At 41.7% G+C, this 23,909-nt stretch overlaps 1 protein-coding gene across 1 annotated transcript in view; it reads left to right on the forward strand.

Annotated features, from left to right (window-relative positions):
- Positions 1-23,895, forward strand: part of LOC131689138 (drebrin-like protein) — a 33,176-nt gene extending 9,281 nt beyond the window's left edge. Inside the window, exons 3-4 of the mRNA XM_058974006.1 lie at positions 22,643-22,806; positions 22,869-23,895. Coding sequence (XP_058829989.1) covers positions 22,643-22,806; positions 22,869-23,453 — 749 coding nt within the window. The 3' untranslated portion in view covers positions 23,454-23,895. The remainder of the gene's footprint in view (positions 1-22,642; positions 22,807-22,868) is intronic.
- The last annotated feature ends 14 nt before the right edge of the window (positions 23,896-23,909 follow it).

Here is a 23,909-nt window from a genome sequence, read left to right on the forward strand (position 1 = left end):
GCCGAATGAGAACACAAATTGTTCAAAAATTAGATGCAGTCTTGTCGTTGTGCGGCTGCTCCAACTGGTGTGGATGGGCACCTTGCACAGCTAGCCACTTCCACTCTGCACAGTGTTTTAAAACGTCGTTTTCGTGCTCAAAATTAATAGCGTCTAAACCCTTTAACTTTAGAAGTATAGATTGTTCGGAGAAGTTGTTGCCCTTATGATTGTGCATCTCCAGAAGTACATCGTTTAGTTAATTCACCTAAAAGTAATATAATTGAACGTTATGTCGGAGCTTAAGCCAGATGTCGGTGTGGCGAATCCCGGGGAGCTGCCGGAATCTGATATACTGATATGATTCGCCTCGAATCGTGTCTCGAATCATCTCACCATCGTCGATCTCGCAGTCTCCAGTCTCGACCAATCGCCCTGATAGTAGCGGAGTAGATCGGCATTTCTCTAGGTCAAACGCTATGCTGATTTCACCACTAATTCTTTCGGCTAGTTTGATGACTACACCCAGTCGTTCTGTCGAGTCAGCATAGAGCTTGATGTCGTCCACGTAGAAAGTATGGGACGTCTCTTCCGGTGAGCTTTCTCTATACCTTATCTGATAGTCATTGAGGTGTCCTACTGTGCGGGATAAAAGAATCGTCTTGGAAGGTCCCCCTCAAGATGCGAAGCATTCTAGACCGCAACACGTCTTTTCCACTTCTGAGCTGAGCAGTTTTGTCGTTCCTCTCTCCATCACCTGCCGTAGGAACCTTAGACTACAGGATCAGCTTTATACATCTTTAATACCTTGATGAGGAGCGAGTGCGATATGGAGTTGTATGTCTTCTTGTAATCGGTATACTAATGTTCCGTTGGTTACACACTACTTCTCCAACAACATCGCAGACCTCTTCTCCATTCTCGATTGGCTAAATTTTCTGGACCCCGAAGATGTTGATACGGCAGTTCAAACATTTTCCAACGTTTTGGGTTATGTTATTGACAGGCACGTCCCGAAATTCATCATCAACAAATTGGCCATCCTTGGCAAACGAGCACGATGCGATGGCTGAAGTCCATTAAGAGAGCTGCTCTGCGGAGGTTGACCAAGTATCGCACAATTCCACTTAGAAACTATTACGTCAGTCTCAACCATGCTTATAAACGAGCTAGCCAGGATTGTTTCTTTCGATATCAGCAAAATATACAGCGTATTCTCAAGTTGCACCCCAAAACGTTTCTGGAAATATGTGAGTGAGCAGCGCAAGGAATCCGGACTGCCGTCGTCTATGACTTTCAACGGCCGCACAGCTATCACATCCCAAGATATGTGCAGAATTTTTTCGGAGAAATTCGCGAATGTGTTCACTAGAGTGCCCAGAAAAATAAAGAATTTTTGAAAACTCACTCGGCCCACCACTAAGTCAATTCCTAGTCCCACCAGGAGTACTTGCTCCAAATTTGAAGCAAATCGGACAAGTCTAGCTACCGGACCAACGTGCCTGAAGTTTGTATGGGATTTTTCGACAATTTACATCGAGAAAACCCACTAGCTCGCATTTTTCACCGCTAGATGGCATTGTATGCATCGTATTATCACTGTAAGTGAAAATAAGAAAGATAATTTAATTGTCGACAACTTTGTCGAAGACTGATAGTCAATCCGGCTTTGTTGAAAGAAGTTATTAAACTTTTAGCGAAGTGATGTCTGAGTCAGTTTTGCATGGGGCCTAGCAGTACATGGTAGTGTATCAGTACTAGGTTCTAACAAACTATACATTTTTGTGGAATAATGGTTAGATTTAGCTGAATAGTATGTTCGGAAGAATTGCAGTACATAATACGAGTTATGTTTTGGTTAGAAAATTTTAGTTCCACCTGTGACCGCATAGATGGCGCCAACACTAACTTTTCAACGGAGAGAGATACAATATCAAGATGTTTGGAAGATTTATTGCAAAAGGCTTGTTCTACAACTTTGTAGAAGACACCTAATTTCTATCTCTCTCCGTTGAAAAGTTAGTGTTGGCGCCATCTATGCGGTCACAGGTGGAACTAAAATTTTCTAACCTAAACATAACTCGTATTATGTACTGCAATTCTTCCGAACATACTATTCAGCTAAATCTAACCATTATTCCACAAAAATGTATAGTTTGTTAGAACCTAGTACTGATACACAACCATGCACTGCTAGGCTCCATGCAAAACTGACTCAGACATCACTTCGTTAAAAGTTTAATAACTATACTTGTTCGAGTCGGATCGCTTTGCAGTCTTCAACAACGTTGTAGATAATAGAATTATCTTCTTAAGTTTCACTTTTGGTGATAATCTGATGTATACAGTGCCACCTAGCGGGGAAAATGTGCGAAAGTGGGTTTTCTCCATGTAAATTGTCGAAAAATCCCATACAAACTTCAAGCACGTTGGTCCGGTAGGTAGACTTGTTCGATTTGGCTAAAATGTGGAGCAGACACTCCTGGTGGGACTAGGAATCGACTCAGGGGTGGGCCGATGGGGGTCATTTTTTTCTGTCACTCTAGTGTTCACATATGAGGCCTTAACAGTTGATCAAATTGAACTCGCTGTTAGTCAAGTTCCGGTTGTGAGCCAAACTCTAAGCGCTATTGATGTCAATGAAACGATGATTACCAGAGCTTGTTCTCGGTTAAAATCGTCTTTCAATCCGGGACCCGATGGTTTCCCTTCAGTACTTTAAAAAAGGCACATCGACGTTTTAGCACTTCCCCTTCTTCGCATCTTTAGAGCATCTATTGCCATTAGGCAATCCAAGAGGTATTTCTGATCAGATGATTATTTCTTCTGACGTAACTCGGGTGGGTGCGATGTCTGACAAAATCGCCGATTTGATCCAACATCAAACGAATCGGGCTAACGAAGTATGGTCGTCGGACGGGTTTTTTCTGTTCGCTGGAGCAAACTTGTTGACAAAACCACTCGCTGAATTGTCAATCAAACGTCGTGGTGGATTGCCTAATTGGCATCTTTTCATCCTGCTGGAAGTCCGCGAACATGTTCCCAGTCCATAAAAAGGGTAATAAGCGAGACGTCGATAATTACCGGGGAATTACTTCATTGAGTGCTGTCTCGAAGTTGTTCGAGAGTTGGTGATTATGGAACCTCTTCAGGCTCACTGCAAGCAGTACCTAAGTGACGATCAACATGGCTTCATGTCTGGCCGTTCGACAACGACTAACCTGCTTTGCCTAACATCATACATAACAGAGAGTATGGAACGTCGCGCTCAAACCGATGTTATCTATATAGACCTATCTGCCGCTTTTGACAAAGTGAACTATGAAATAACAATCGCTAAAATGGAGAGATTTGGAATTAACGATAGTCTGTTGCAGTTGTTTCGATCCTACCTTTGAGGTCGAGAAATAGTGGTTGTCATTGGAGATTGTCAGGCTCCCACATTTATTTCTACGTCAGGAGTACCCCAGGGAAGTGACTTGGGACCGCTGATGTTTCTACTTTACTTCAACGACGTTCATCTAGTTCTGAAGATTCCACGCCTGTCCTTCGCAGACGATCTCAAGATGTTTCTTCTCATCAGCTCTACTGAAGATTGCAGATTACTCCAACAACAGTATGAAACCTTCGCTGACTGGTGTAACACGAACCGTATGTGTGTAAATCCAAAAAAGTGCTAGGTGACATCGTTCTCACGAAAAAAAGACCCAGTTTGTTTTAACTACTGTCTACCTGATACTGAAATTGAACGCGTTAGTCAGGTGAAGGATCTAGGAGTGTCTAGGAGACTCGCAACTTGCGTTTAAACAGCACGTCTTCTATACATTTTTTTACTGACATGTATTGTCTCAAAGCGCTGTACTGCTCTTTGTCGTGGTCAATCCTGAAGTACTGCTGCGAAATTTGGAGCCCAAACTATAACAACGGTATTGAGAGAATTGAGTCCGTGCAACGACGCTTTTTACGTTTTGCGCTTTGTAGTTTGCCGTAGAGAGATCCCGTCCGTCTGCCAAGTTACGAAAGCCGGTGCCAGCTGATTAGTTTGGAACCCTTCTTGTTGGATGGAATACAGCAAGGGCTTTGTTTGATGCTGATACTTTGTGAGGTTATCTGGATTGCTCAGCCACCTTGGAACAAATTAACATAAATGTTGCACCTCGAACAACGCGTAGCAACCTCATGCTCCGATTGCCATTTCGACGCACTAATTATGCACGGGGCCATTACGGGCCTACAAAGGATCGTCAATCGAGTCGCATCAGCTTTCGACTTTAGTTTGCCTCGCCCAACGCCAATGATTTTACCTAGCCTTCAACGGACCCGATGAAGGTGCTCATGATCTTGTGCAGACTTGTTAGACAGGTAATTGGTATGTCCTTGGGGATGAGAATTGTGGTACCACGGGTGATGAAATCCGGCGATAAACGGGGTTCGCGTAACGCCTAATTTCTAAGATACTGTGTACCCTCGCATACATCATTGGTTTCGACAGAGACAGCTGACATCTCGTCGATTTCTTCGCCTGGTCATTTCTCCACGCGCCTAAGCCACTGTTGTCCTTCGCGATATTGTACGGGGACCTCCCAAATACTGATTCAAAGCTATAACATCGCTGATATCCGGTAGACCTTCGCTGAAATTGGGCTTCTTGTGGCTGATTTGGTCATAGAAGTGTAACGCCTTAGCCGTTTCGATAAAACACTCCATTACTGAATTAGTGTGTTGTGTTTTTTCGTCAGCTGGCGAGCTCCCAGCATGCGAAGCTCAGTATGTGAAATGATAGCGGCAGAGTTGTTCGAGATCCGACTCTCCAATCTCCGCTACCTTGTAGGTAGTTCAGAATATATTGGATCAAATGGCACGTTCCCCGTACATAGTCGGGGATTTGTGATTTGTTGTAGGTAGTTACTTTTCCCGGTAATATTGAGACGGGTTGCCTCTAGGTGTAAGTAGGTATCGTAAACATCTTACGGTTGCCACTGTAGTAAGTTCTGCACAAATTCCAGGTGAATTGGGAGCACGTTACCATTCATGACCTGAAGTTCACAGGTCTACTTAAAAGAATACTTCAGCTTCGGGATCCTGGGGCGTGACATTGGATCCGTGTCGCGACATTACGCAATTGCTTCATCCACATTAAACACCAAATCATCTTGAGTACTGTGGTTCTAAATATTAAAAATATTTTTTCTTCCAGTCCCTTGCTTTAAATATACGTTAAGTTTAATAAAAAAAATTGCGCGCAAAAAAGGATTGCTACGGCTCTGGAAACAAAAGCCCGTTTCCTCAACTACCGCATCATCAACGTTCACAAAGCGAGACTATCGAATGGAAAAGATGCATTTTAGGCGGAGTTGGAGCGTTTCTATGACAGCTGCTCACGGTGGGATGTTAAGCTGATATACGGCGACATGAACTCCCAGATAGATCAGCAGGCAGTTGTACAAACCGGTGATTGTTCTGGATAGTAAGCACTCCGTTACGAACGCCAACGGCCAACGATGCGTGATCTTTACAGCCTTCCGAGAAATATTAGAACAACTTTTGTCGAGCATGGACGCCGATGCTCAACATCTAGCAGCTACGATCGTGCTGCGGAAATACGTGTAGCAGCTGGAGACGGCACTAGCAACATAAGAATAGGTCGGCGTGGCTACTCTTCAGGTTGGCTGAAGCAACTAATGAAGCACCATCAGTAGCACTGCTGAGATGAAGAGAAGTGTACGGCATAGGCGAGAATGCTGCAGCACCGTACGAGGGTGAACGAGAAACAAAGCTCGGCATTCGGACGAAAAAGCGGTAGATCATGAAAACGAGAGATGGAGCTATATGACGATGATGGTAGTGCGCGGATCAACCCGTGGACGCGAGCAGCTGACGACAGATTCCCAACACCGGATCTAGATGAGGCTCGGAAGGAGATCGTATGGTTGAAGAATAATAAACATTAACTGGTCTAACACGGACGGGGGTAGTTGGCTATAGCACTCCACTGGGTGATTTAGAAGATTTAAGAGGAAGAGTGAGATTCGTATGGAGCACTCGGATATTGTATCAGCAGCATCCAAGCTTAAAGCATCGTCATCTCCTGGGCCAGATAGTGTCCCTGCTGTGTTTTTGAAAAAGTGTATATCTGGTTTGGTAGAACCACTCTGTCAACTATTCAAAATGTCACTGACAACCGCGATTTTTCCTCAATTGTGGAAAGCAGCTTTCATCTTTCCTGTCCACAAAAAAGGTGATAAGAGAAACATTGACAATTATCGAGGAATTTCTGCGCTCTGTGCCATTTCCAAGCTCTTTGAGTTAGTCGTGGTGGAGTCAGTGTTTTTTCACTGTAAGGAATATATTTCTAAAGACCAACACGGATTCATGCCGAATCGATCTACGTCGACGAATCTACTATCTCTAACCTCTTTTGTGTCCGAAGGGTTCGATGCGAATCAACAAACTGATGCTATATATACTGACTTATCTGCAGCTTTCGACAAAATCAATCACGACATCGCAGTCGCTAAATTGGAAAAACTTGGCTTCAGTTGATCACTCCTGCGATGGTTTCAATCCTATCTCGTTGGCCGTCAACTCAGTGTGAACATAGATGATGCATACTCCAAACTGTTCTCCGCAACGTTTGGTATTCCGCAAGGAAGTCATCTCGGACCATTCATATTCACTCTCTATTTCAACGATGTAAACTATCAGCTGAAAGGACCACGGTTGTCGTATGCAGATGATCTAAAAATTTTCAACAGAATTAGGAGCCGAACGGACGCACAATATTTGCAGCAGCAATGCGACACTTTCAGCAGATGGTGTGAAAAAAACCGAATGATTCTGAATCCGGCGAAATGTTCTGTGATATCGTTCTCCAGTAAAAAAGATCCCATTGAGTTTGAATATAACTTGTCTGTAGCTCTTGTTTCCCGGGTGAGCTGCGTTAAGGATCTTGGAGTGCTGTTAGATTCGAAACTTACATTTAAGAATCACATTTCGTATGTTGTTGGTAAATCATCGCGAAGCCTGGGCTTCATTTTCCGTACGGCTAAATCCTTTACAGACATTTACTGTCTCAAAAGCCTATACTGCTCTTTAGTGCGCTCTACGCTGGAGTATTGTTCGGCGGTCTGGAACCCGAATTACATGAACAGCAGCGATCGAATTGAAGGCGCTCAACCAAAATTTATACGGTATGCTCTTCGACGCCTGCCTTGGCGCGATCCTGTTCGTCTACCAAGCTACGAGAGTCGGTGTCAACTCATCCAGTTCGATACTCTCCATCGTCGTAGAGAAACTGCAAGAGCCTTATTCATGTCTGATCTTCTGTCAGGACGCATCGATTCTCCAGATTTACTAGAGCGAGTTAACATCCAAGCAAGGTCCAGAACGTTACGCGGAAACGTTCTTCTGAGAATGCCTTTTCGACGAACTATTCAAACAGCTAATGCCGCTATCACGGGACTACAACGCCTCTTCAATCGTGTGTCGCACCTGTTCGACTTTCATTTGTCTCGAATATCATTAAGAAATCGATTCCTGCAGTTTTTTACATGTAATTAGTTTAAGTTTCCATCATTGGGGCCGAGTACGGCCTGTTGATGTGCGTGATAAATAAATAAAAAAAGAGACTTTAAAAATCCCGGAAATACCGACCCATTTTTGGTACCGTAATACCGGTACTGAACAAAATCCAGTACCGGTATTTTCGGTACTATACAATTTTTTATGACAAATATGTTAACTTTGTAGGGGGATATGTTTCGAAATATTGGTCTGTAAGATAACGTTTAATTATAATAATTTGCCTTCTAGACAAATCGTTGAGATAACACCTTTGTGTGGGAATGAGGTGGGGCCATCATCATAATAATTCTAGAAGTTAAAGTTTTAGCGACATTCTGATTGGTTTCCATTATTCACTGGGTGGCGCGTAATAAGACTATGGTCTAAATCATGTCTGTATTTGGTTTGCTCTTAAACCTTTATCTATAAAATAACGAACAACGATTTAGCAGCTAACAGTTTTAGACTTGGTGAACTGCTTCAAATCGGGCGATTTGTAATTATTGGTGATCGGAAAATTCACCAAAACTCCAGAGTTTACAAAGGAAAGCAAGGAGCCTTGATATGCATTACAGAATAGTAGGCAAACGACATAAAGGTCGAAACCGATTTTCAAAAAAGCAAGAGAGGAAATGCGATTAACCTTCTCGGATTTACTGCCATTCTCGCTTTGATTTACTGTTGTTAATAGGGTTTCATACATTTACCATCTGTTCAAGTCGATGAAAGTCGCACCACTTAGCAGTTATTGATTTCAAAGAGGCCTAGATTTCGAAATAAAAGAAGGTACCCTATACGAAAAATATCTTCTGTGAAATGAGTCATGCCATTCCGAAACAATTAAAAACAAAAAACAAGTTTTTTGATTGGCAAAAATCAATCATCTGAGAATAAGATCATCAGTTTCAGCATTCAATTTCAGTTTGAAACTTTTTTCGAATTTTTAAAAAAAAATATTCGAGTACCGGTACTGAGGGCTTCAGTACCGTAGTACCGGTTCTCGCCAAAAAGGGTCGGTACTGCGAAACCTAGACTTTACCTGAGGATTGTACGGTAAGCATTAGAGTGGGACAAAATTAGATTAATGAGCCCCCTCCCCTCCTCTCTCGTAGACAAACATGGACTTGCTAGACCCCCGTCCCCCCATAAGTCTACGTGGTTTGTGAATGGCCCCTTATATGTATAAGAAAAAAAATTAACTTCAAATTTACTTTTAATTACAGCAGTACCTTTTTTCTTTCTTTTGTTTAAAGAGACTATTACAGAATTTTTTCTGCCAAAAAGTTAAGCTATTAATAAACAAAGATACACCCCAGGATTGATTTCAAACGTTTCACACGCTCTTAGCGCTTATTGCGATTAACGTTTATCGATGATTAATGATGAAACTCGATAATCGCTAATAAATAATTAAAATATGTTGAGCAGCAGATGCCGCCCCCAAATTTAACCGCTCGGGGCGGCCTTTCGCCCTTCCCTAGTGCCGCCACTGGCTTCTTCTGTGCGGAAACCCACTTGATGTCTTTCTCAAATTTGACCTCCTTAGGATGCCTCCGTAGTGCCTGCTTCATAATTGCCCAGTATTTTTCAATGGGTTCCGGTACGTTGGGGGAGGGCGGGAGGTCACATTCTTGGGTACGAAAGTGACCCCGTTGGCATTGTACCACTCCAGGACAACATTTGAATAGCAGTACGATGCTAGATTCGGTCCGAAGATCGTGTTGCTTCAACAGTGAAAGCAGACGCTTCTGTAGACACTCGTTGATGTAGATCTACCCGTTTGCAGTTCGGGTAGTCACGAACGGCGCATTCCGTTTGCCACACGAGCAGATTGCTAGCCAAATCATGTATTTATTGGTAAAATTTGAACGTTTATGTTTCCTTCCTTCTTCCGAAACATCAAACTTGTGTTGGGCGGTAAAGAACAGTAGCCCTGGAAGCTGACGGAGGTTCGCCTTGACGTAAGTCTCAACGTCCATGATGAGGCTTCGTCTGCATCTGGGTGTACAATTTCCGGGCCCGTAACTTTTTCACTGTATTTTGCTGTTCATCATAATTTGGAGCTTGCTGCACTATGTATGCAGTCCCTTCCGGTCCTTGGCTCTCTGAACGAAAGACTTAGACAGATTCAACTTTTTGGCCACATCCCTGATGGAAGAATTGGGATTCCGCTTGAACGCTTTCACTACACGCTTGCGATCCTGTTCACTAATAGAACATCCATTTTGACCTCATCTCTCCTTCCGTTCGATAGTCAGAATGTGGTAGTAACGTTTAATCACACGACTCACCGTTGACTGCACGATTCCGAGTTGTTTTCCGATGTCCCGATGAGAGAGTTGAGATTTTTTCGGCTGCTTGCGCAAAATCAATTCGCGATGCCATTTTTTCAATTTTCGAAAAACTGACAGCGATAAAAATACAGTATAATCAATACACTCTATTCTATTTCTACCCATATTTTCTTGAGAAAATATCCAATGTATTATTTTCTACAGCGTTTGTTTCCGTGATGCAATTTGATGTGGGACACCCTTTAAGATTGTGAGTTCGGCAGCGAAAGCAGATTATACAGGAATGCACCACCTGTCGTACCAAATTGCGGATGCGAAGTGGCCAATTTTTTCCCAAACGCATGCTACGAGAAGCTGAGGCTCGGCGTGAAGATAGTGTATCATAAGAGCTTCAGTAAACGGATGTGGTGCTGGCAGGATCATTGTATGTTTGTATGTTCTCAACCTTTTTTGTACCACGAACCCCTTAGAAATAACTCTGGGTTGCTGCGGACCCGCACGGATAAACATCAATTTTGTTTGCTATGAATATGTTATTTTCAGTTTGTTACGAAACAAGACTTGAAATTTCAAAATGCACTCGGAAAATATATTTTTCTTTGCCGACCCCCAGAATTCCGTCCCAGAATCATGGAGCCTTGGTTTTCACCGCAATAATATCATTAGAGAAAGCCTCAAACTGTGCCAATCGAAACAATGTTTTGGCGGCTTCGTCTAGTTTCACTGCACGTAGAAATCCAAGCTTCCGATTATTGCGATTTTCGGGTTTGGCGTTATGATGGAAACGACTGCACCTGAACAGGAAGCGATACTGGTCTTTCTTCTAGTATGTCTATAAAGGCAAGTTAACAACTGTTTGTGGAATCAGCGTGAGCCAAATGCGAGATGGTTGATCAAGCCCTGGCAACATATTCCAGTAGGTTTTTATTTTCTTAAGTTGAGCGGGATGCACTACGTGAGAAATTGTATCTGTCAATAAAAGTTTTCCATCGTGATGCACAGGAACTGAGCCAACGAAGAGTAATCATTAAGTCAGTCCACAAAAATGATTTAACGTTGAGTGCGGTGCTCTTGTGGTAGAGGTGGCTCAAAAGAAGCGCAGCCGAAAGCCTAACTTTGGAATACAGGGACGCTTTTGCTTCTTCGGTAAGGGTTTCCATGGCAGCGAGACAAAAAAAAACAATTCGCGAACTTTTTTTTGGAAATTTGTGTGGAGCGAATTGATGAAAACTTTTGTATGTTATAATGTATCATACCAATTTCAATTCTGTAATATTTCCATGCAAAAATTTCGACAAGCGACTCGATGACGAAGATTTCTTTAGAACGTCTCTGGAAAAACACGATTTGCAGTATTAACCTTCCAGAAGTCTCGCTAGTGCACTGCGTGCACCAGGCATGCACAAGAACGGTGCTGCTCTGTGTCCTATTCCTCTGCACTGGCTCATAATGTGTCAGAGCTAAATTCCTTGAGCTAGTGTTTGTGCTGGTTTCCAATGAGCTAGAGTTAGCAAGTAGCATGAGCACCGATGAGAGAGAGCTCTCGCTAGCACGGGGGTAGCTAGCACGCTGCACGGAGCTATAGCTCAGCTATAGCAAAGTAGAATAAAAAAAACAATGCGTTAGTGTATAGCGGCCCATACACGTTCAATATTTTTGTCAATACACAATATTGACGATATTGTTATAATATTTCAATCCCATTTAAAATCCACATCGTCAATACAACTTTTTCCCATTACACGTACAATGATTTTGTCAATACTCTCTAGTATTGTCAAAAATATGGAAATTGTAAGGGTCTCTTATAATGATGCCTGCATCGTTTTTTCAGCAACCTGTCACATATTTACCAACGCATATTTCTTGCTTTGTCTTATTCTTTCGTTCCATAGCTTACACTACTGCGCCGTTCTAGCTCATCGGACAAGCTTACAGCGGGCCTTACACGTTCAATATGTTTGTCAATACTAGAGATATTAAGGCAAAGTTTGTATGTATATGATTTATGGACTCCCAAACGGCTTAACCGATAGCCGTAAAAATTTATACATAGTAGGCATATGTTACGGAGCGTGTTTGTGTGCTATTAGTTGGACATTATCTGCCCGCCAGATGGCGCTTCAGAACAAATTGTGTTTATCTCCCACTGTCTGGTAGCGGTTTACAGAACAAAGATGTTTGCATGCATTTATATGCATGCATGCAAATAACTTGATTCCAGGATTTAGGTAGGTGCTAGCTCAATTGATTTTCCGATTACCCATTTCGTATATAGGGCAAACCGTGTTACGAGGTAATCGTTCCATCAACCACCCCCGCCTTAGTGTAATGTTTGTATCAAATGGATTTTAACATTACAATAAGACTTTCGATTCCTTACATGCGGTAAGAAATCGACACGTATTTAATTGAATATAATATAATTGATATATAAATTAGAATATATGTATAGAAAAATATACCAGTTTTTCTATTTTACCAATGATACACAGAGAACTTCATGCAGTCATCGACAGCAAATCCCTCCATCCGCTCCTCGTCTACCCCGCTGCTAACCGCAGGCACTGGACATATGCGGTCCATCCATTCATCAGAGTACGCTCCAGAAATGCATAAAAATCACAGCAGAATAAAAGAGACCGAAGCAGAAAACATGCAAAGTCTGCATATTTCTGTCTCTCAGTAAGCACCGAGAAACGAAAACATGCAGAGCCCACACATCCTCTACTTCCGTCTAGAGGTGTGCGCCGCGCCGACAATTGCGGGTAAAAATAGTAAGCACGCCAGCGTGGGGCCGTTACCTGAAATCGGAGGCGCGGCGCACACCTCTACTTCCGTCTCCCACACTTCGCCACGACTCCCATGCACCCCATAGAGTACACCTTCAGTAAGCACTCACTGAGTGAACAGGCCGAATGCGCCCAAAGTGCAAATTCCACAGCAGAAAGAACGAGAGACAGGCAGAAAAACACACCATTGATGACCAAACAAAGCTCTCCGTGTAGTGTGTATACGCTCTTTTCAGTGGGTTCGTCCGTCTCACTTTTGCAATAGCTTGGCTCTTCTCACACTCTCGTTCGCAGCAACAGCGTTCGTAGAGAAGTGCTGAGCGACGGGCGCGGAGGTGTATTCGCTCGCACTGCTTGTCTACTCTCCTGGCGATGCTTCTGTGGGGAAGAAAACCTTTGAGTAAGGCTTTTTCGAGTCATCCCACATCAGGAATCTTCGATGCATTCCACAATGTCCGACTGTTCGACGATCCCTTGGTACGCTTTTCCAACGATTAAACGCTTAAAAAACATTTCGAAATGACAGCAATTTACGGTAGAGTTTTTCATTTCACGCGTGACGAATCGACCGATCTCCATTCCTCATATAACATTTCTTTTCAAGTGTATGTACAAATAGCCCGGGGACAACTTGACAGCTCCCATATATTGGACTCATAAGCAAATTTTGTGGAGATTTGGAGATGTCATGGCGGCTCAAATCACAAATTGTGTTTTTCTCCTATTTCATTGAAAGTCGCAGCAACGCGCGATGGGTGTTAGCTAGTTCTATATAAAAGTACCTAACCCCTACGTTGAGTTTTCGAGATAAGTTTTCAATTAAGAGGTTTTTTTTACTCATTTCAAATAAAAATTTATATTGTCACAAAAAATTGCACTATTTTATGAGTATGTTTTGTGACGACTTTATCTCTGTTTTATTATCATGGGTAATGAATAATTAAGATAAAAAAACCTATTTTAATCCACCTAGCGGTGCAATTGTGCCTTTCTCAATCATGAACACGTGAATGTTTGCGTTGTTTATATTCATTAAAAGCTTTCAAATGAATATATTACATTTTATTATTATACATGACATGACAAATATACAAGAAAAAATCACTATTCGAGTTCTAAAATTTTGTAAAAGAAAAAACAGCTACATTAATATTAAATTGAAAAAAGGTGCGAAATCGGCAGTCCCAAAAAGTTGATTTTCATAAAAAAAAATTTTTCGAGATAACATAAAATCTCGACGTTTCATGCATTTTAAAGATGTTTGGCATCAAAAACGAATTTGATTTCTGAAATTTCATGGGGTCCCCCCTTTGAAAAAAAATTTAGTTCCGGCTTATATGGGAATTTCATATGTGACCGGATGGATTAGTCTATATTTCCGGACGCATCCAAGCGATCCGTACGAAATTTTATAGACATCTGTGGGGATACTATAGCTATCATTTGGGACAGTGTTTGTGAAAATCGGCCCAACCATTTCCGGGAAACTGATGTGAGTATGTCAATTTTGAAAGATGGCCGCTTTTCCCGGGCACTTCCGGAACCGTCTATGGTGGTCAATGTAGTCAACGAAAGTTTGGTTGGCCGTCGATGACCTAGAACAGCAAATTTAAGTTGTTTGAGAGACATTTTAGCGAAATTTTTACCTTTTTTGCTTTCATCGGAGTATCGGTTTGAATCGCAATTTGCTATGTGATCGCACGCCACAACCTGTAACTCCGGAACCGGAAGTCAGATCGGGATGAAATTAAATAACCATTTACGAAGGCGCAACACCTTTCATTTGAGACTAAGTTTGGTTGAATCGGTCTAGCCATCTCCGGGAAACCGATGTGACTGTTATTCTGAATTTGGATACTTCCGCCGGGGCTTCCAGAACCGATGATGGTGGCCAATGGGGCCAAAAAGACTTTGAATGGATGTTAGTGACCTAATACTACAAATCGAAGCAGTTGTGGTCATATTTTGGAAATTTTTCACCTTTATACATTCATTGCAGAATTTAATAAAGTTCCAGTTCTACTACAAAAAGGATATGAACACTTCAAGCATATTTTGAAAAAGGTTCTTACTTGCAGTCTTGCAACAGGATATATTCCATTAGCGTGGCGGGAAATAACTGTCAAATTCATTCCCAAAGGTGGCCGCGTCACTTATGAGGAGGCAAAGAGCTTTAGACCGATCAGTCTGACCTCCTTTCTTCTCAAATCAGTGGAACGTTTAATCGACCACTACATTCGGGATGGTAGCTTGGGCGAGCACCCGCTGCATGCAATGCAACATGCATATCAGCGGGGGAAGTCTACTACCACCCTGTTACACAATGTTGTCTACAACATTGAAAAAGCTTTTTCACAAAAGCAATCAAGTTTAGGAGTTTTTCTCGATATTGAAGGTGCTTTTGACAACGTGTCTTTCAAATCCATTTTGGAAGCAGCACGAGATCATGGAGTACCTTCATTTATCACGAACTGGATACACGCAATGCTTAGCAACCGACATCTGTGCTCATCGTTAAGACAAGTAGAGATGAGGAAACTGAGTGTCTGCGGATGTCCTCAAGGTGGTGTGCTTTCACCACTTCTATGGAACCTTGTCGCCGATAGCTTGTTGAGAAAACTAAATGAGCTTGGGTTTCCGACGTATGGTTTCGCCGATGATTATCATATAATGATCACCGGTATTTGCATTAACACACTTTTTGATTTGATGCAACAAGCCTTATATGTTGTTGAGCGGTGGTGTCTTCATGTTGGACTATCAGTTAATCCAAATAAAACCTCAATGGTGCTATTCACGCAACGAAGGATTACAACCGGAGCTCGTCCATTGCAGTTTTTTGACTCTGAAATTATTGTCGAAGACCAAGTTAAGTACGTTGGGGTAATTCTCGACTCAAAACTTAATTGGACAGCTCACATCGATTTCAGGATCAAGAAAGCTTGCATGGCCTTTGGCCAATGTAGACGGGCTTTCGGCAAATCTTGGGGACTTAAACCCAAGTACATTCAGTGGATCTACACAACAATTGTTAGACCAATACTGGCATACGGGTGCCTTGTTTGGTGGCAGAAGGGAGAAGTCATGACAATCCAATCAAAGTTAAACCATCTTCAGAGGATGGTCTTGATGGCGATGACTGGTGCGTTCTCGACAACACCTACTGCTGCTCTCGAGGCACTCTTGAACATAAAACCACTACATGTGTTTCTGAAACAAGAAGCACTTTCTTGTGCATACCGTCTTAAGGTTACTGGGCTCTGGAACAGTAACCCAATAGATCGTGTAACTAGCAACACAAGACTGTGGCCCCAAATGGTTACTTGGGATGAATATACACTTGCTCCCAGTGACCTTACACTCACATGTAGTTTTCCTTCTAAAACTTTCAATGTGAGAATACCTCTTCGTGAGGAATGGCTGTCTGGCTGGATGGAGCGACAACTTGAAGAATACGTAGTTTGTTATACAGACGGTTCTTTGTTGGAGGGCCGAGCCGGTGCTGGTGTCTATTGTCATGAAATGAGATTAAACCAATCTCATTCGCTTGGTAGATACTGTACCGTATTCCAAGCAGAAATCTTTGCGATTCTGTGTGGCGTACAATCCGCACTTCAACAGGGAATTTGCGGTAAAAGAATCTATTTTTGCTCTGACAGTCAGGTTGCCCTGAAAGCACTTAGTTCGGCAGATACGAGATCGAAATTAGTAATCGCATGTCGAACTCAAATCGAAGAACTTAGCATTTCAAATGCTATCTACCTTCTATGGGTACCCGGTCATTCCGGTATTACTGGAAATATGAATGGGCGGACGAATTGGCTAGAGCTGGCGCTGCGACTGATTTCGTTGGTCCAGAACCAGTTCTACCACTGTCAATAAGTTGGATAAAGCACAAGATTCGCTCTTGGGCTGCATTCGAACATGCCAACCATTGGCGTAGCTTGCAAACTTGCGTTCAAACAAAGGCTTTTCTGCCGGATGTGAGTCCGAAAATGTCAAGAAATTTGTTGCATTTTTCCAAGCACAACTGCAGTATTCTGGTCAGGGCACTGACTGGACATTGCAAACTCAATTATCACATGGCTACTATTCAGCGCGCTGAGTATTATTCATGTGATCTTTGTGAATCCGATTACGGAACATCATATCATTTGATATGCAATTGCCCTGTATTAATGCAATTGCGCATCCGGATTTTTGGTTCTCCATACATAGATGAACCTATGTACAGAGAGCTGAAATTTAAGGATATGCTTTTGTTCCTAACCCAGGGTGGTAATAAGCTAGTTTTTTTAGCCGTATTTGAATGACAATATCTCTTCGGGGGTGTTGTCGTTCTGTTATCTCAATATCGCCTCGGGAGTGTTGATATATCCGCTCACTGTTTGAGTAGAGGTTCTAAATCCCTCCGGGGGTTGGAAGTTTTATTCCTGCTGTTGTAGCACCTGCAGATCGTTCAGCATCACTCCGGGGGTGCAGAATGCTCTGTTTTAATTGTTCTGTGTCGTTGTTTACCTTACTCCTAACCTTACCACTTCCCCAATCCTTCCCATCAGGAAAATGATGAAAAGACGATTCTTGGCAAGGCATAAATCTCCGATCAACATGGGGAACGTGCCATTTGAGCCAGACGCTACTGATTCCCGATTCCGCCGGGGCTTCCAGAACCGATGATGGTGGCCAATGGGGCCAAAAAATTAAAGGGTTGTGTACAGGACACGACCACGGTGACATTAAAAATATAGCTTTTTTATCTATCACACATATCGACACACGTTCTTGTTCACTCGCCTGTTTTCATATGTTACAATTTGCTATATACCCTCCCCATTAAAACATAATTTATTGAAGGTCTTTTAACGGTAATCTATTAATTAATCAAGTATCTCACTAGGTGATTGGCATTATTTGGCTGATCCATCTAGTAAAAATAGGCTGGTCTGTCCAGAAAATATATTCAAAAGAAAAATTCCATATTGAGAGCTGTGATGAGGAAACCCACGCCCGCCAACGGAAATATACAGATTCTCCCTAAAATATGCAATTTCATTTTCCATTTAAATTTTCAATAATGTACTAATGAACTTAAGTAAACAATCTTAAGTGTAAGTATTTCTTGATCGATTAGTGGTGGAAAAATGAAATTATTTGATAAATTACATTGTTATGCAACGTGCGCACTACCAGTTAAAACGGATTTTTATGCTATCTTGGTGACATTTTTCTTGTTGCTAATTATTAAAACGTGTTATAACTCTGTAGTGTAAACCTTGTATTATTAAACCAATTCTGCAGCGTTTTATGTTATATAGGTGTTTTATGTGGTAATAGGACTGACATAATTATATCTTCAGTACAGCGGTTTGTTTCATAATTTAAAACAGATTTATTTTAAAATTTAAATTAGTATACCCAACCGTTCTATTTGTTGTATACCTTAAAACGCAATTAGAACTGTGTTTTAAATACATAGGGTAGGACAGATATTCTGACTGGTTAAACTGGGAAAACAATTTTAAGTCCAGTAACGCTTAAGACATGGCTTGAATTTGAATCGAAAAAGAACGCCCGCTTAAACTGCTGCTGGGACGGCAAGTTCTGTTTTAAAATTTTCCGTTGTGTGCAGTACGAAACAAAAGTGTTTGAAATTAGAAAACTGGGAATGTGATTGTTTCCGATGCAATTACACTCAGATTTTTCACGCAGGGGATACAGGCCGTGTAAATGAAAACCGCGTAAATTAAAAAAAAACGCGTTAATGAAAACCGCGTAAATTTCAAAATCCGCGTAAAAAACCTGAGTGTACTCTCCTATATAAAATACTACGCTGCTGAACAGTGCAATAACTACAGAAGCACGTTGTCAGATGCCTTACTGATAAAAAACATATAACCGAAATATGAAACATGAAAACCAATAGGCTCTTTACCCTACGCAGCTACAAAGCGCCGTAAACATGGACACACAACGCACACGCATGCATAAAAATAAATATATTTTTTTTTCAAACGCAACACTTAAGCAGGACACACCGTATTGAATGAAATCCAAACCACCCCGCCCACCCACTTTGCAAATCATTCTGTGACACCGTGGTGGTACCCGAAAAATCCGCACACGGCCACCGCTGCCGAAAATGCATAGCGTCTACCGCTTATTGTAGTGCCCAGACGCTGCAGCCATGATCTTACCCGTTCGACATAAGAACAAAAACTGATTCAAACGGGTACGCGTCACCTCTATTTATAAACTAACCGTATATGGTTTAGTCACTTAGGTGCGAGTGTGTGCAAATGCGAACGTTACCGAAAATCGATAGCGCTTATTGCATCGCCCGGAGACGACGTTGCTCGTGTGGGATAAGAGCAACAACTGATTTAAACGGACATGCGTTGCTTCTATTTATGACTTTTCGTGTTTCATTGAGAAACTAAGCTGCCCTCTTTTGACGGCTGTGTCTGAGAAATCTGCCTCACGAATGGTATTTTTCCCGTTTTTTGTGAACTTTTTAATTTTACCAATTTCCAAAAGTCTACTTTTATTGGGGAGATATTAAATTATTACCAATATTTAAGTTAGGTGTCTCTGAATCGGTTGGTGTATGAATGATTAAAATCCATCTAGTAATATCGGAGTTATAAGCGTGCAAACCTTACATAGTTTCGTTACATGGGAGATAGTTTAGATTTTAGAATGACACCTAGCCCCAGATAGTGGAGTAAGACATTTTTAATGTCAAAAGACTTTGAATGGATGTTAGTGACCTAATACTACAAATCGAAGCAGTTGTGGTCATATTTTGGAAAATTTTTCACCTTTATACATTCATTGCAGAATTTAATAAAATTGTCAAAATCGGTTCAGCCAGCTCTGAGAAAAATGAGTGACATTTTTGGTCACATACACACACACAGACGCACATACACACACATACATACATACACACATACATACATTTAGACATTTGCCGAACTCGACGAACTGAATCGAATGGTATATGCCACTCGGCCCTCCGGGCCTCCGTTAAAAAGTCGGTTTTCAGAGCAATTGCAATACCTTTCTATTGAGAAAGGCAAAAATTTTACCTTTTTACATTCATCGCAGAATTCGTTAGAATCGAGATTTGCTGCGTAATCGTACGTTTCACCCTGTAATTCAGGAACCAGAACTCGGATCCACACAAAATTCAACAGCAGCTGATGGACCTTCCATTTAAAATCAAGTTTGTCAAAATCGGTTCAGAAAATTCCGAGAAACCGATGTGGACAAATCAACAAATTTTGTTTTGTAACCATACTCTTCAACTCGTAATCCGGAACAAGATGTCGGTTGAAAATGAAATTCAATAGCAACCTATGAGAATAGTATACCCTTCATTTGAACCTTAGTTTCTAAAAATCGGTTCAACCATCTCCGAGAAACCGATGTGGACATTTTGTTAACAAATCCGCACATACACACACATACATACATACATACATACATACATACATACATACATACATACATACATACATACATACATACATACATACATACATACATACATACATACATACATGCACACATACATACGCACATACAAACACACATACATACACACAGATATTTTGCGATCTCGGCGAACTGAGTCGAATGTTATATGAGACTCGGCCCTCCGGGCTTCGGTTAGGAAGTCGGTTTTTGGAGCAATTGCATAACCTTTCTATATGAGAAAGGCAAAAGAATAGTATTTAATTAACTTAATCAGCATGAGTTCAATGTTATCTTCATGTAATTATATTTTGAAATGTTGGTGGAATGGGTTTGAAAGTGGAGGGAATGGGGGGGTTAGTAGAGTGAGAGTGGAGGATGCGTCAGAAATCCTTCATCTTATTTCGGTATACGGGGTGGATGAAGGAAATGCGGGCGTGAGGGTGGTCCAAGGGGAGGGGAGTGATGAAGGAGGGAGGTGTAAGGGCAAGGCGGGGGTAGGAGGGGCGGCGACGTAATACTCAACTGCATATTTTGCCTTCCATTTGAGACTTGGTTTGAGAAAATCGGTTCAGTCATCACCGAAGAACCGATGTGACTTTAATTGTGGAATATGCCCGGAATTCCGGACTTCCGGAATCGTCGATAGTGGACAATATATTCAAAGAATGTTTGATTGGCAATCAGTGATCTAGATCTGCGATTAGAAGTAATTTGGTGACCATTTCAATAGCCTCTGAGGTATTACGATTGTACCGATTTATATGGGAAATTCCAGTGTATCCTTACTAACACCCCTGTAACTCCGGAAGCAAGAGTCAGAACAGAATGAAATTCAGCAGCAGTCAATGGCATTACTGTATCTTTCATTTGAAATCAAGTTTGTAAAAATCGGTAGAGAATTCGTTGGGGAATGGGTGTGATATTAGCTTAGGAACTTGGCGGGTTCCCCGGGGGCGTCATGAACCGTCATAGGTGGCCAATGTGGTCAAAGCTGCTTTGATTGATCATTAGTGATCCAGACCCGCAAACTAGAGTAATGTTACATCAATTTTAATATGTTTTACATCATTTGAACATCATGGTGGTACCAGTTTATATGGGAATTTGCTGTGTGACCGCACTCTTCAACCCGTAACTCAGGAACCGGAAGTCTGATCAACTAAAAATTCAATAGCAGCTTATGGGAGCGTTATACCTTTCAGATGAAACTAAGTTTGCGAAAATCGGTTCAGTCATCTCTGAGAAAATTGTGTGAGTTTAAATGACACACACACACACATACACACACACACACATACATACACACACAGACATTTGCCGATCTCGACGAACTGAATCGAATGGTGTATGACACTCGGCCCTCCGGGCCTCGGTTAAAAAGTCGATTTTTACAGTGATTGCATAGCCTTTCTTTATATGAGAAAGGCAAAACTCCCTCAACTCGACCACAATGATTTTGCATTTCTTCACAACCACCTTCGAATGGTATCTTATCTCTCTTGGCGCTACTCGTTCCTATGTATCTGCTAGCTGGTGCTGAACGTTCCTCGGTGGCGGTATTTCTCCCGATATCGGTGCACATTTAGTTGTTAGCCATTTCGACGGAGAGCAATTGGTGGTGAAGCTTCTCTAGATAAAGATATCCACAATGATGTGGTCTACTCATGACTGTTTCGTATATTGAAACTCGTCGAAACGAGAACCTTCTCAGAAAAGCCGACCAACTTGACATACATCGCTTTCCAGCCATCCTCGCAAAGTTTCTTCCTTGGTTTCTTCAATCACTTGTTTCTAGAGCGACTGAACTCAAATGACATATTAGGTGTCCAAACGGTTTGCAGTAGATTTTTTCCAATGCACTAGATGTATGTTTTTCTAAGTATAAAGTATCGCCAAAGTTCCCATGAAAAAATTGGAATGAACATGTGGTGTGCTTGAAATAAGCTTGTTTTGTTTACTGACTAGCGTTGCAAGTGCAAGTCATATTAATATTTAAAGTTCTAGATCAATCAATCGCAGAACTTCGAAAATACCAAAAACGCATGTTAATAGAATTTGAGGTATTGTAAAGAATATTACGTTACGGTGATGGTGAAAGGTATTTTGATGAACAGGTTGGGTTTGAGGTTTTGAATTGTCTTCTCTAGAAGGTAAATGTGTGTTTTAGTGACAATATGAGCTGAAAAACAAACAAAAATCTTTCAAAACGAATCCATTCCAGGGCAGCCACGTGTTTCTTCTCTTACAACATTGTGGAATGGCACAGGTAGATAAATACTAAAACTACGTAAATGTGTGTGCCTTAGATTGATCACTGAACTAATACTTTTTTTCCCGCCATGTAATATCGATGATAATACTCACTCATAAAATTTCATACGAGATGATCGTTCCATCATAACTCATCGGTGTACTGTGAAGAATATGCGAAAAGCTATGCTTTTTTTTGGGGCGTTACTCAAACGAGATGCTTTGATTTGATTGCAATATTGAGCTGAGTCGGATGTATTTTAATTAATAAATTTCATCTCACAGACGCCCAGAAACCGGTTGGCACTAACTACAGTCGGGTCATTCCAACGAAGGAAATCAATCCGGCCGAAAGGGACGAGTTCTGGCGCAAAGAGGAAGAGGAAGAGAAACACCGGCTGCAGTTGGAGTACGAGCGTAAGCTGAACGAAACGGTGCAATTGGAAGAGGTATTTTCTTGTTTGTTGACTAAACTGACAGTGGTTGAATTTAAGATGTGATTTTTTTCTAGGAACGACGTCGCCGCGAGGAACGTGAATTTGAGAAACGAGAAGCAGCGCTTGGAGGTCCGCCAAGTCCGGACAAGAGCTACACACGACAGGTATCCGACAGTTCCCGAACGGAACGGGATCGTGAAATCAAACAGGTCGTAGAGGCCAGCGGCAAGGTGAGCTCTGCCAAGGCACGGTTCCTTAACAGTACTACCCAGCTGAGCCCGACACACATCCAGCAGCAAGCGATAGTTCCGGAACTGGTCATGTCACCGGCTTCGTCCAACGAGGAGAAGAGTCTAATAAACGAACTGAAGGCAGAGTTGGAAGCAGAGCAAAATGGTCATAATGGGGCGCAGTCAGTGAAACAGGCGGAACCACAGGAGTACTTCGATCCGAACGCTACGATTGATCTGTCGGATGAGGACAATATGATCCGTGCTAGAGCCTTATACGATTATCAGGCCGCTGACGAATCTGAGATAAGTTTCGATCCGGACGATATCATTACGCACGTCGATCAAATCGACGAGGGCTGGTGGCAGGGCTTGGCACCGAATGGCACCTATGGACTGTTTCCCGCCAACTACGTTGAGTTGATTTAAGCGAACAAAAAGTGGATTTGAGATAGAGAGATCAAGTAACAAAACATCACGAAACATACACGCTCGCATCGTTAAATGTATTAAGAGTGTCGTTAGAGGATCATCCCCCTAAGTTGTATTCTAATTATTGTCATACCGTAACACGTAACAGGCGAACGATGGGCGGTGAAGTAGTATTATAATATTGTGTTTCGCCGCGAAGAAATTATTATTCATCACATTAATCGGAGTCGAATATGATTCGCATAACATTTTGCAATGAAAGTCAAAGAAAAGGTTCAAGTTATAATCAATTTACCATTATATCGTGACATTTTACAAGAAGAACGAACAACATTCATGTTTATGAGCTGTTATTAGATAATAATAAATAATCTTCAATTTCTCTTCGAGATGTAATAAAGTGTAATACTTCTTCCACAATGAGTATTGACACCTGAAATGGAAAGAATATGT

This window comes from Topomyia yanbarensis, chromosome 3 (genome assembly GCF_030247195.1).
Source record: "Topomyia yanbarensis strain Yona2022 chromosome 3, ASM3024719v1, whole genome shotgun sequence".
Taxonomy (NCBI): Eukaryota; Metazoa; Arthropoda; class Insecta; order Diptera; family Culicidae; genus Topomyia; species Topomyia yanbarensis.